This window comes from Aulonocara sp. 'chitande type north' Nkhata Bay, linkage group LG4 (assembly GCF_057382095.1).
Source record: "Aulonocara sp. 'chitande type north' Nkhata Bay isolate Kocher_YH1m ecotype deep benthic linkage group LG4, A_spYH_male_GT1.1, whole genome shotgun sequence".
NCBI lineage: Eukaryota > Metazoa > Chordata > Actinopteri > Cichliformes > Cichlidae > Aulonocara > Aulonocara sp. 'chitande type north' Nkhata Bay.
The window spans coordinates 30459852-30473822 of record NC_141347.1 but is presented as its reverse complement, the minus strand read 5'-3'; the positions used below and the strand labels follow the sequence as shown (position 1 = coordinate 30473822).

The window sequence follows — 13971 nt, the reverse complement described above, 5'->3', positions numbered from 1 at the left end:
ACAACGTTGACATTCCTACCTTTACCACAAGAGGGAGGGCAGAGCACTTTAAGCAAATCAGCACACTAACTTACTACAAATAGGGAACCATGCTGCAGTGGTAGGAGCAATCTTACAACAGTCTGTGTTTTTGGAATCAAATAACTTTGTGAACCTAGTGTAGATGCTATACAATATCACTAAAAACAATTAGACAAAAAAATGTTTTTTACATCTGGCACATGAAACACATGACCATTTACCGATTCAAGTGAATGGTTATAGGTAGGTAAAAATAAAATAAGTGTTTTTTTCTATTTTTAAATAACTAGTCATTACCATTTAGATGTTTATTAAACAGAGAAACGTTAATGTCTTTGAATGCACTACCCACTAACAGATTAACACTTGCACAACAGATGCAGGCCCACACTTCCAAACACCCCCCCCCCAAATCACAGAAAAAAAATGTGGGAACTAAGTGGGAAAACAATACAAGGGGCATGTGCAGTTGGATGAACAGAAAAGGTGAATTAAGCAGGAGAATTTCAAGTACTTTCAAAGGGCGGGTAACACTACTAAAGCAGCACTGTCTATTCTTTCGAATCTACTGCAGTGCAAGGTGGACCAGTGATGTAAGGTTTTCAAATGCTTTTAAAGGTTCACCATTCAGTGTCAGCAGCATAATCAGTGTTATTCCAATTCCTAATCACATTTTAAGAAAAACGTGACCCAGAGTGAACAGTTACCAAAAAAAAAAAGTGACAAAAACCAAGGTTAAAAGAAACACATGCAGGTGACATCTAAAGATTCAAAACATTTATTTTCACTTGATAATTTATTAGACTTTCTTCATAAAAAGGCTGACATTACAGACTGTTTAAAGCAACATCGCTCTCTGTGAAGAATCCATGACACCTGCTTTATAATGAAAATGAAGTGAGGAAGAAAAAACACATGTGGAAATGGGACAGAGAGAAACAAAGACTGTGATAAAGAAACAAGAAAGAGGGAAAATTGAAGGAACATCACAGTGTGAGCCTTTTTACTCAAATGAATAACACTGTACTTTCTTCTGGTTTATTGAGTACACCAGTGATGAACCAGTGATATCCGTGTGCAACAAACCTTTACCTGGTTATCAGGGTCACAGGACAGCAAACGCTGAAAAGACAATTTGCCAGGGTTTTCTTTTGCACTTTTTTTAATAGTACAGGTGTTTATAGGGGAAGATGTTGAATGTGTGTCACTCGTATGTCATGAATAAAAGAAGGGGTGGGTGTAATATCGGTCTAATAGCCCTACTTGCAAATTTTATTAAGTATCCTAAAATCAAAGTAATTTGATACAGTATATAGTCAGCTTCTGTTTGTTCCTTGCCTGGCTCTTTCCACTCTTATGATTTCCAACTGACCCTGGTACCTTTTCTGTTCCACACTCTATAGGCTAAACCCAGACTTGCCCTTGCAATCAGTAGTAGAAGCGGACGAACCGCGCGTTAGTGCCTCCTCTGACTGAACGCCATTACTTTCATCGCCTTGCTCCTCGGTTTGTGGCTTTATAATTTGGCCCAAAAGGAGAGCCAGTAGCTTGGCCTGGTCTTCCTGGCTGAGTGGCGGATCTCCAGATGTCGGTGAGATCTCTTGGGGTTCAGGAGGCGGCTCTGGGGGCTGAGACCTGGAAGCTGCCTGGGTCTGGTCCTCTGGTGCCCCCTGGTGGTCAGAGGACTCACTAACAGCAGACAACAACTGGCTGAGAGTCTCTGGATTGGGGAGGTTGAGGAGCTGAGCAACCTGGGGCAAGCCGTCTGCCTGTCCCTGGAGAAGGTTTAGCAGCACTGCCAGCTCTGTCTGATTCAACTGCTCTGCAGCCGATGCCAGGCCTAAACACACACATGCATGCGACTAGAATTCAGTGTCAGTCTAATAAAGACACAACAATCAAATACATTTAAAATTAAATAAATAAATTCTTATATATATATTTTTTTTCAATATACGGAAACTTTTTTGAAAAAACAAAAAAATGTGTTCCTGGTTAAATACTTAGTATCTGTTACCTGACAACTCACTCTCTATGTTGGTTGTGGAGGGTGGTTTCCCTGGAGGAGGTGGAGCTCCAGTGGGGCTGTTTGGGGGACGAGGGTTGTCTCCGCTGGAGGTCCCTGTCACATCTTTACGGGGCACTTTGGGCACAGGCACATCCTCGACGACCCCGCTCTGACGTGCACGTCTTCTCTTCTTGCTCCACAACTCGTGACAGTCTTGATGATGAGGAAGGCTAAAAAAGAAAAAAGAAATTGTACAAATTTAAAATATACATTTTATTAACCAAATAAAACAAAATAAAGAAAGAAAACGCCCTAAATAGGCAATAATTGTATTCTGATACAGATAATGTCCTAGTGTTATTTTTCACGTGCTCAATCCAACACTGTCATTGTGTCAACCATCACTAGAACCAGCTACTAACTCTGGTGGTGGCATCCTGTTGGGCTCAACATCATGCAGGAAGTCACTGAAGAGCGCTTGCTCCGATGTGCAACGGCGTGCAGGGTCAAGGGTCAGCATTCGGTCCAGTAAGTCCAGGGCAGGAGTAGGTAAACTATGTTGAGGAGAAAAAATATTACTCCTCTAGAACCAGACAGAGTTGATCACAGCTGTCTTAGGTAAGCGTAGTTTGAGTACATACTGTGCAAACTCCTCCCGTAGTCGCCGTCTGTACTGCTTCTTGGGTTTCATTGTGTTGAACAATGGAAGTTTAATGACATCAGGCCAAACGGCCGGACAGGGACTCCCACACAGTCGGCTGAGACAAAGGAAAGGGTTATTAATAAGCTTGATAATTCAATCAGAAATTATTACTTGAAATTTATTTGTGGTAGGCAGTCTACCTGATCAGCTCTAGTTGCAGAAGTTCCTGGTTAGCCTGGAAGATGGGCTTCTTGGTAAAGAGCTCTCCAAGAATACACCTGAGCCACGACAAGTAAGAAAAGGTATTGCATGTATATAATGTATGTATATAATGTAAAGTTTAAAACAGCTTTTAAAAACTACTTAAAGAGTAATGGCCTGGCAAAATCTTGGTCAAATAGGCCTGTGAAATGTTATGAATGTAGTAGGGCTGCCACGATTAGTCGACTAGTCACGATTACGTCGACTATTAAAATCGTCGACGACTGATTTAATAGTCGACGCGTCGTTTGAAGCTTTGTAAGATCCCAAAAGACGCAGGAGTAAGTAGCAGGATTTAAGAGTGTAATAACGGACTGAAACAGAAGATGGCAGCACTGCATGTACAAGGATGCCAGCTGCCGTTAAACCCCGAAGAAGAAGAAGCTGCGGCCCAGCTCAGTTTCCAACAATTGGCGGCAGCTAGTTAGTTTTAATATTACTCTTATTCTTCTTTCTGGGTCACAAAATAAACGTTTAACATGTTTTCAGGCGAGAATGTAGCTGTGTAAACCTCAAATATCTGCTCAGTTTATCAAGACACCGCATATTTTCAAAAGCGCTCCGACGTTTTCGGAGACGTCTGTTACCCACTAGCTCGATAGCTAGCCGGGGGCTAGGTCACTAGAGTCGTGAGAACACTGGACTCCCGGCAAATCGTTTTCAAACCCACCGCCGTCTTTCGCTAGTCAGGTTAAATATGATATATGAGTCACTTAGATAACTTAAAATTTTATTGTTTGGCTTTTTTCAGTGTTTTATTTGTTCCTGAGTAAATCGGTTTGGCTGAGATTAAAGTTATAGTTTTTACACAGCTGAATAAACGTCAAGCAGACAGCTGATCATCAGAAGTGTGAGATGCTGGAGAATTTACTCCGGTGTCCTGTTATATTTTAGATAGCAAGGAGTTTATTAAACTTAACCGAAACAATCTACAAATTTCATTAAAATGTAATAAACTATCATCTTGTCTTTATTTTTAGTTAGCACGTACCTGAAACACTTAAAGCTGTAAGCTAATGATAGTTATATAAGAGCTGATGCTGCTGGTGCAATAAGCTGTACGTTTTATGTCCAATGGATGGTGATCTGATTAGTCGACTAATCGCAGAAATAATCGGTGACTAGTCGACTATCAAAATAATCGTTTGTGGCAGCCCTAGAATGTAGGCCCTTTTATTCCAACAAGGTAAAGCTCCTAAAGTATTCACAAGGAAAGACTCTCTCAGACTGTAGATAAGGTTGTTTAAGAGTTGTATGACAAAGGTGAAAGTTTTGTGAATGTTTATAACCAAGTGTGATAATTCGAATTTAATATGGTAATACCTTTGGGCTTGCTGCAAAATAAGACAAATTATTTCCATAAAATACTATAAAACAATTGAAGATTTAGGAATATGACACATATCTAAAGAGAAATTTGCGCATTAGTCACCAAACGTAAATAGTACATTGTAAAGACTTTATCAAAATGTTCCCAACACATCTGCTTACACTGCAGAAATAAATACTTAAATACATCTACCAACAACCATTACGAAAAAAGTTAACTACCAGACAACAGACAGGTAAAATGTGTGAGATTAGACACTGCTGTAATATAATAACAATTAAAAAAAAAAAAAGACTACAGCAGCTGTCCAAATGATCTGCATAAACCATTTTTGAAGAAATTGAGTGAAAATGACTTGTGATGAAGGACAAAGCAAGGAAAACACAAGTCTAGCACAAATATGCCACTTTAGAGTAGTTTGTGGGTTGAGCCGAGGTGAATGGGAAAATAGGACTATTTTGGTACAGTGAACCCTGATGGGTGGGAAGCTTTAACCTGCAATTATGCACCCTAGGCAACTCAGGGGTGTTATGTGACTAACCTGAAGTAAAGGCTGAGACTCTTCTTCCCCCCCCCCCAAAAAATGTCTTAATCTACATAAAAACAACAGTATAATCTGTTGTTCCCCAATTATTCATCTGACAATAAATCATACACTTGAAGACCACGTGATTTGACAGACAGAAGTACTAAGATAACCGTTTTGTACTCACCCACAACTCCAAACATCAATGGCTGGAGAATATCTCTCCTCTCCCAGCAGAAGCTCAGGGGGACGATACCATAGTGTGATTACTTTATTAGTGTATGGCCGGCTAGGAGCAAGAAAAGAGAGATGAGATGGGAGTCAGCAGTCATACATGTCCCCCAGTGACAAATCAGAATCATTTTAGCTCCAAGTAACTGTATTATTTCTGAGACACAGCCCCATCTTGTGGACAGACATTGTAAATTAAAAAGAAATAATAAAATAAACTGCTTTCATTCAGCAACTTAAACACTATAATGTCTATAATCACTAAATGGAATTAAGCAGATCAGGTATATACAACCGTCGCCTCTTACCTTTCCTCTGAGTTGTAAAGACGAGCCAAACCAAAGTCAGCCAGTTTGATCTGACCTCTGCACAAACAAGCACAGATAACATTAAAAAAAAAAAAAAACAATAACAAAAAAAGCATTGCCAACTACTGAATCTTAGTGCATCTAATCCTAAAACACAACTCAAAGTGTCTTCACTGTAAAAGTCAACTGATACTGTAAAATACACACTGCTCTTAAAGAAACAACAAATATTATTGGTCAAATTTGGCAGCGCTCAGGTGCAAATGATCCACTTCTAATGTCTATTTGAAGTCAGCTGTTCAGTAGCAGGGCAATAACTTCATGCACTGTGGTTTTTAAATCCTCCACTTCCCAGAAAAACACACATTTTCTTAATTCTTGATAGCTCATTTAAGCTCAGTTTTTTCATGCACCTTGGTTGTACATTGGATGTTCAACTGTACTAAGCAACCATCTGTGGGAAGTTGCTGTACTCCACTAAGGTTATCTGAAGCATCCAATTAATTTTGTTACTTTGTAATTAGCTTTCCTGCAGACACACTTTTGAACCCTTTCTGCCTGACAAATTATAGCAATCGTTTGATAGTATTTAAGGAATGCGGATACATTTAAAGGTGTGAAGATTACATTTCTTAGTGTTTGTTTACATGGGTGAATAAGAAAAAAAAGTAGATAAAACTTAAAATTCACATGTCACTGTTAGTACTGAAAAACCTGTGACTAGGAACAGCCTAGCTGCTGCTGCATTTTACTGCAATTGTCTGCACACAGGAAACAACAATACTTTACTCACTTGTTATTTAGCAGTATGTTGGAGCATTTGATGTCTCTGTGCAGGAAGTTATTTTTGTGGCAGTAGTCCAGGCCCTCCATCAGCTGACGCATGAAGCTGCGGATGTGCTCATGGGAGAACTGGACCAGGCCTGACTCCAGCAGGCCCATCAGATCATGGTCCATGTACTCAAACACCAGGTAAAAAGCTCCTAAAAATACAAAGATGTATTCAGATGTCTTAAACAAAAATACATGCACACACATATGTCTGTGGGTTCACATAAGTGGACATGTGTTAAATGGTTAATAGGTATTCAGGTAAATTTAACCATGCTTCTTTAAAAGTGAAGTTACTGAACTGAAATGTGCGCAACTGCATTGCCAGCTATTTAACATTCATACAGCCCAGAAAACTCTAGCAGCACACTTCTCTCTGGATTGAAACATTAAAGAACTGTTCAAGTTAACAGTGACTACAGAGAACGCAACCAGATGTGGTCATTATATCAGTTCTAGTTTTTCAGTTTTTATTTCTTTTGCTTTAAATTATGTTTTATGCTAACAATTTCAAATGTCACGAACACTTTATTTCCACAATAGTAGCAGTTTCTCTTCCACTTATACAATTCAGTGTTGCAGAGAGGCTGTGTACACCCTGGATAGGTCCCCAGCCGGTCGCAGGGCCAACACAGCCAGAGACAGACAATAATTCACACTCACATTCACACCAATTAACCTAGCCCCACTAAGTGAAGGTAGAGAACCAAGAGAGAACCCAAACGCAACCATAAATATATAACTTGTCATAGAAACAACACTAAATAATCTGCTTTTGTATAAAAAAAAAAAAGACAGTGTATTCTATGAGTGTCACCTTTTCTTATAATTTTCTGCTCTCATTTTGTGTGTCATTATCTGCTGGTCAAGGTATGTGTATGCACGTTTTCAGACATGTTGCAGTTTCAGGTCTGACTCCGTCAGTGCTGTCACAGCTGCTAAAACATATTTCAGTGACAAACAGAAGTGCTGCACATCCGGTTTCATATAGTGTGCCCACCATTACTTTCCTGGCATATGCCTGTAGTCTACCAATTAGGTGGAATCTACACACCATTTAAATGGCTTCTAGGGGTTCAGTTGTTCAATGTTCAAGAAAGATGTGACACCAGCACAGCCCTATAACTATTTATACTCTTGGTTAAACTGTGCTCAACTAGTTTACAACCAGTTTACTAAAACTAAAGGCATCGTGCACCAGTAATCATAAAACCACTTTTCTCGCACTACCATTTGCAAGGATGACTACAGCAAACTTAAGCTGTCTGTAGGTTCTCATACATTGAATGACATACTCAATTCAAGCAGTGAAAATCGTGCATATACCTACCTCGACCAGATGAATGATAAAAACGCAGTGTAATTCTAGATAAGCAAAAATGTATCGCTAAACTCATTAATAAATACGTTTAGCTATACAATACAAGTGATTACTGCCATCTCTGTGACATCATTTAATTAATTAAACTAAAAACAAGTTCCATTGGAGAATTTCTTTTTAAGGGGATGCCTTCTCCCACCTGCAAAGTTTTCCACTGGCATTTAAAACAAACACTCCCCCCCTAACTTATCATAGGGCTGCTCAATTAATCGAATTTTAATCACGATTACGATCTGGGCTTTCAACGATCATTAAAAATGACTGAGCCGATTATTAGCCCCTCCTTCGTGCTTTACTCTCGCGCTGCTTCGTGTGGCAAATCTAGCGCACCTCTCTGCGTTTCGAACACGTGTCACAACAATTAAGAGCAGCGGTCCCCAACTATTTTTGCGCCACGGACCGGTTTGCGCCCGACAATATTTTCACTGACCGGCCTTTAAGGTGTCGCGGATAAATACAACAAAATAAAACTAGTACCGGTACCGAAAAAAAAAAGAAGATTTATTCATAACACAAGTGAAAAGACCCAGGAAAACCGAGTAAACGATAAAAACGATAACAAAATAACGCTGAAAACCGATAAAAACCCTGAAAACTATACATTTCACACCTGAGCCTCAACTCTCGCGGCCCGGTACCGGTCCGAGGCCCAGGGGTTGGGGACCGCTGATTAAGAGGACCCGAGGGAAGCTCGGAAAGCTAAGCAGAAGTTATTTGGAGAGGAGAGTGACTGCCGTTGGTTGAAAAGAGAGGTTAAACAAAACTTCAGTGGTGTGGAAGCATTATTGGTTCGCGGAGTCAGACGTGGATCAAGTAGACATAGTGTGTAAACTTTGCTATGGTGTCATAGCTGCACCACAAAGCAACACTGCAAAGTTCACTAAACATAGATGTTTACATTTTTCATTTATTTTTTATATTGCAAACATCTGCACTGTTATCAGTATTTGCATACTATTTTATAATATTTTATGACAATCTTTAAAGTCATTGTTCAATACATTGTTATTGTTAAATAAATATCGTCAAATAATCGAGATCTCAATTTCAGTGAAAATAATCGTGATTATCATTTTTGCCATAATCGAGCAGCCCTAACTTATCATCACTTCTTACCTACTTATACCCCACATAAAAGAAAACAGCAAGTTTTTTTTTTTGCCCCCCTTACCTTTATCCTTTTTAAAGTCAAGTGCATCTTGCTTGTCAGTGACAATTTCCTTCATGTTGACAACACTACGGTGTTTGAGCTGCCGCAAGATCTTAATCTCTCTGATGGCTGTGATGGGGAAGCCCTCTTTTTCATTGTCCAAACGCACTTTCTTCAAAGCCACCAGTTCACCTAGCATATTTGGAGAACACATTTTAGAGAGCCACTCTTTTTATTTTTATTTTTTATCTTATTTGGGTTTTATTTTTTTAAGGAAAACATAGTAGTAAATGGATTTCACTTACCAGTGTCTTTGTCCTTGGCCTTGTACACTTGGCCATAGGTGCCTTCCCCTATGATGCCAATTATATCAAATTTATCTACACACCGTTTGCCCCAGTCACTTTGGGTATGTTTGCGCTCACCATATCGCGGGCAACAAATCCTGGAAAGCACAAACAAGAAAAGCAGCTAAGACATCATGTGTGATTAATGAAAGGAAAACTTTAAATGGGTGAGTATAAAAGTGAATGCTGACTTTGGTCTCTTCTTAAGGGCTGTCTGGGGTAAGAGAGGAGGCTGGCGGACAGGTAACTGTGGGGGTGAAGAGTCCCCTCCAAGCAAGGTGGGCGGTAAAGGCAGATCAATAATAGAAGGGCGGTTGCGACCTTCTTTGTCCTTTCTTGATGGCCTCTGGGGAGGAGTGGATTTCTTTGGGCTAATAGAGCAAGATTTAAAAAAAAAAAGAAGTTTAAGACAAAACCAGGAACACATTTTATGCACCGTTTTCATGTCGATGTAACAACTAACACACACATTCAGATTAAAACTAGTTACAATAAAGTGTACATACCACGATTTAAAAGAGGAAAATTTAAATTCACTTTCATCTAACAGTGCGCCATTTTTGTTTTTTGTAGGATGGTAACTGACATATTTAAAACACCAAAGTGCAAACATAGCATTTATTCATAAAATGTTTACATATCAAGTTATGTTTTGAAATTACTTAATTTTTGTTAAAATGACTCATGAAAAACAAAATGGGATGTCTTGAATGGTGTGTTCAAGACATCCCGATGTACATACAAATCACTGACAAATGACAGTACAAGTCCAAGAATAACAGCTGTAAACTCATACAACAGATTAATAGGCACTAAGCTTGACATAACACAACAGGCACTAGATCAGTGTGCCTGTTGAGGGATTCCTCACCTGTCCTGAGCATTTCCCAGCAGTGCAGGTGGTAGAGGCAGGGGAGGAAGAGTCGAAGTCTTGTGGAGTGGGGTCTGGCGGACAGGGCTGCGAGCAGGAACTGTTGCTGGCGATTTAGTTTGTGATACGGTTGAGGGTGTAGGAGGCTGAATGTTTGTTTCTGCCTGAGGTGGTGGTGGAACCTGTGTGGCTGGATTGGGTGGCGCTGGAGAAGAGGGCTGTGGAGGAGGTGGCGGCGGTGCAGGAGAGTTGTTTGAAGAGGATGTTAGAGTTGCAGTCATCGGCTCATCAGCATTGGGAACATCATGGGATAACTGCTGGGTTGGTGGCGGCTGAGGTTCTGATGCTGCTACTGCTGTTGCACCTTTTTCTGGCTGTAGAGCTTCAGCTTTAGCAGGCCGTGAGGATGAGGAGCTTGACGGTTTTTGAGCTGTCGGAAGTGGAGAGGCGCCACCACTAGCACGAGCAGCTGCCTCAGCAGCCAGGCGTTCCTTCTTCCTGCGACTCAACTCTGCACCTAAGCTGGAATTGAGGGGCAGACGTGACGAAGGAGGGGAGCGGCTAGCTGGCCGGTTACTGTGGGAAATGCTCCCTGTTCCAGCAGAGGAGGTGTGCCTCTTACCGCGGGAACGAGAGGAGGAGCGGTGAGAAGAAGAGTAGTGCAGAGGGGAGCGACTCCTGGAGCGGCCCGAGCGTCTAAAATAAAAAGCACATTTTTAAGATCATTTATAGATTAAGACAGAGAATTAGAGGCAAATGAAATGCATGATATAACTGAGACAGACTGCTGATCCATGGCTAAATAAGATCTCTAGATCATATTATAATGAAATCAAAACCATGTGGGACAAGTAAAACTAAAACTACTGACGCTTTCATGGCCAACTGGATCTATTCTTGTTGTCTAAAGCAATATACTGGGCTAATTAATTAAGAACATTATTTAGTTTCAAAAACATTTCATTGCTACATAATGGTGAAATTTTGAAAATGATATTACACATCAAATAAAAATCTGTTACCTTCTCTATAAAAGAATGTGAGGCCCTCCTAAAACTAAGTACCGGGTTTCATTAAAGACACCTGTCTTTTTCTGAAATCAGTGGCAAGTATGGACTCTATAGCTCAAATGTAATTATGAACACAAATACTTATGGTCACAGAGCCAGGTTGTAGTGCCCTAAGCTTCTGTTTTTGAATTGAAATGACAGCTTAAGGCAAACCCTGTTTTCAACTACAGGTATTGCCTATCTCCATCCTGTATTTTTCTCACTCTCAAGCTTTTGTCTGTTATGTATGGTAAATTTCAACTTCAATGCAGAGATCAATTTGCTGGAGTGAAAAGCCCTCTCCAAGTTCAACATATTTGTCTAATCTCAAACTTAAAATGCATGTAAAGTAGGATCATAAAAGGTGAAGGTTCTGGAAATATGCAAAACCTCTACGAAAGGTGGCTTGATAAGTAAATGTCTCGAACATAATCCCAAAAAGATTTAAAGGGTGACCTACAGCATATACTCACCGAGACATGGGGCTGGTACTGGAGGACCTGCGGTTACCATAGGGGCTCGTGGAGCGTCTCCTAGAGTAAGGGCTGCTGTCCCTCTCAAAGCTGGAGGACCTGTGTCTGCTGCCGTAGGGGCTGTCTGATCTCTGCCTGCTACGGCGAGACACATCACCATAGGTACTCGGGCTTTGCTGGGCCGCCCTCCGTCTTGAGTAGCTGTCATCCCCCTGATGTCCATACCCACCGCCCAGTGGACTCTCACTACCGGCCCCTCTTCTGGGACTCGGCGACAATGCAGAGCTGGTGCCCTTTCTCCGTGGGCTACCCCTACTTGAAGACTTCCCCTTCGGGCTTGACTTGTGGCTCTTGGAGGACTTGCGATGGCTTCTATCTGTCCGGCTCCTCTGGGAGGAGCTGCGGCTGGCCTCCCCTCGGCCTTCTCTCCGCTGTTGCCTGTCTTTGCGAGACTTCCCTGAGCGGCTGCTCTCCTTGCTGCGAGATGAGGATGTAGAAGAAGTAGTGCTACCTACACTGGCTGCAGGCGGTGCCTGAGAGGAGAGCATCAGCTCCCCACGTTTGGAATCCCCCTCTGACGGCACCTGGCGTTTAGATGAGGAGCCTAACGAGGCCTCCTTCTCCTTGCCCTTTCCAGAAGTCACTTTCTCGCGATCTTTACTGCTCTTTTTCTTGGACCCACGTTCTCCATTTCCAGAGTCTCTAACTTTGTTAGTGTCCTTGGACTTTTTTCGTGGGTGTCTGTGCCCCCTGCTCTCTCTATTACCTTCTTCTTCGCCAATATCCCTATCGTAGTCTGGTGAGGGCTCCAGTCGATTTCCCCCCCTCTCAAAAGGCCTGGAGGACGGTGGGTCCGAGAAGGTGTCCGAGTCGGAGCTAATATCGTCGTACTCCACTAGAGGCTTCACCGTGTTGACACCAGGAGGCGCCGTATCGCCGAGGGTAAAATCGTCAGGTGCCGCCAAGGATTCCCGATTATGTTTTGTTGATTTATGCCGTTTGCGTTTTAAAGAAGAAGAGGACATTGAAGTTTTTAACTGCACCTTGCCGTCCTTGCTCATCATGTCTCCCGCAGAGGTATGAGTCGGGCCCTGGGTCTGGTGTGGCACACCACCGATGCTAGATTCCGGCTTCCTCTTGGTCCCATGGTGTCGGTCCGACCCAGGCATCCCTCACGTCGGCGTCGGTGCCTCTTCTGCGACTTGGCCTCGGTGATCCAAGCAATTCATTCACAGGAGACCAGTAGCAACTCCAAATGTCAAAACAAGTCTTACTAAGCGAAATCAGGACAGGAAAATACAAAAATAAACACACCAGGCCGCTTACGTCCACTTCTCCTCAATGCCAATTCATTCCATTGAGATCACCAGCATATTTCGTCAAAGCAGATAAATGCCAAGTTGGTTTTCCAGTGCTGCGAAGTTTGTACTTTCAGTTAGTCAGCGAATGAAAAAGACTCCAACCAAACATCTGATCATTGTGGTGTCGTCTCCGTCTCAGTTTAGCTAGCACAGCTAGCTAAAGCTCGGCAGCTAGCGAGCTGACTCCTAAAAAAGAAAAAAAAAGTCCCTTTGTGAAAGCTGTCCTTGTCCGGTGCCAAGTTAAGTAAAGGTGTTTTTAATTCCACAGAATAAGGTCTTAGCATTCAGAAACAAGCAAATGCCTTCATTAAAAGACGCTCGTTTCTCCAACAAAATGAAAACTTGACCCGGTTGGTACTGATTACATGTTCCCTTTAATGTAAGTTTTATCCCCTATAAATTCAATATTGATAAGAAATTATAATATTTTCGTGTGCAGTAGATGTTCCAGTTTATTATCAATGGCTCTGGAAATCAACCAGGCCTATATTTAGGGCGATGCTAGTGGATTTAATATCATCCACAGCCCTAGCTCAAGGAGACTACAAACGCCATCATGGCTCCTGTAACTAGCAACTTCTGCGCACAGCCGATTGAACCGGAAGACGGAGCACTGCCAATCTTGACTGTATCCGAGCAACTTCCTATCACCGCAAAGATCCCACCCACCGTCCTCATGGCGACACGACAGAGACGTAAAATGAAGAGATGTGTATTAATTAGCAAAAGTACGTTTTTACAAACTTTTCAAGTTTCAGATAACACATTTAAATCAACACACATGTTAGATGCCAGGCTCATGATGGGTTGTTAAATGTCGAGCTTGTTGGAACAGAAAAGGAAGACACTGGGGCAAAGCTAATAGAGCAAAGTCTTATTATCAACAGGCAGCAGGCAACTGCCTCTGGGTCCTGAAAGCTTCAACATATTTAACCTACTACTAAGGTTCATTAACTTACATGGTAAGGTCTTTTTAATAAGATCTGCTTCACAAGATAAGCATGAGGTCCAGTCTTAGGTGGGCGTCTTTCAAAATGTAGTCGTTTTTTATCATGTTACCCCAGAGAAATCTGTGTTTAACTAATGCTCTAGTAGGAAAAAGAAGCGAAAAGAAGATCTTGCAAAGTGTTTAGGAGAAATCAACCAAAGCATGACTTTATGTTGGGCTTGTCTCCATACT

The 13971-nt window shown here is 41.6% G+C and overlaps 1 protein-coding gene across 4 annotated transcripts in view; it reads right to left on the bottom strand.

Annotated features, from left to right (window-relative positions):
* The window catches only part of cdk12 (cyclin dependent kinase 12), a 49635-nt gene extending 36234 nt beyond the window's left edge, over positions 1–13401 (bottom strand). For 2 of the 4 annotated variants that reach the window (XR_015128856.1, XM_086289813.1), the window contains exons 1-13: positions 11431–13401; positions 9909–10604; positions 9229–9408; positions 8996–9135; positions 8712–8882; positions 6122–6311; positions 5329–5385; positions 4977–5078; positions 2873–2950; positions 2671–2787; positions 2452–2583; positions 2039–2259; positions 1442–1861 (exon numbers count right to left, since the gene is read on the bottom strand). Coding sequence is in view for 3 of the 4 variants with exons in the window: in XM_086289813.1 (XP_086145939.1) it covers positions 1442–1861; positions 2039–2259; positions 2452–2583; positions 2671–2787; positions 2873–2950; positions 4977–5078; positions 5329–5385; positions 6122–6311; positions 8712–8882; positions 8996–9135; positions 9229–9408; positions 9909–10604; positions 11431–12599 (3673 nt within the window). In the remaining variant the exon portion in view is untranslated. The remainder of the gene's footprint in view (positions 1–1441; positions 1862–2038; positions 2260–2451; positions 2584–2670; positions 2788–2872; positions 2951–4976; positions 5079–5328; positions 5386–6121; positions 6312–8711; positions 8883–8995; positions 9136–9228; positions 9409–9908; positions 10605–11430) is intronic. The other 2 variants (XM_086289816.1, XM_086289815.1) reach the window with 2 other exon arrangements.
* Between the last annotated feature and the right edge of the window lie 570 nt (positions 13402–13971).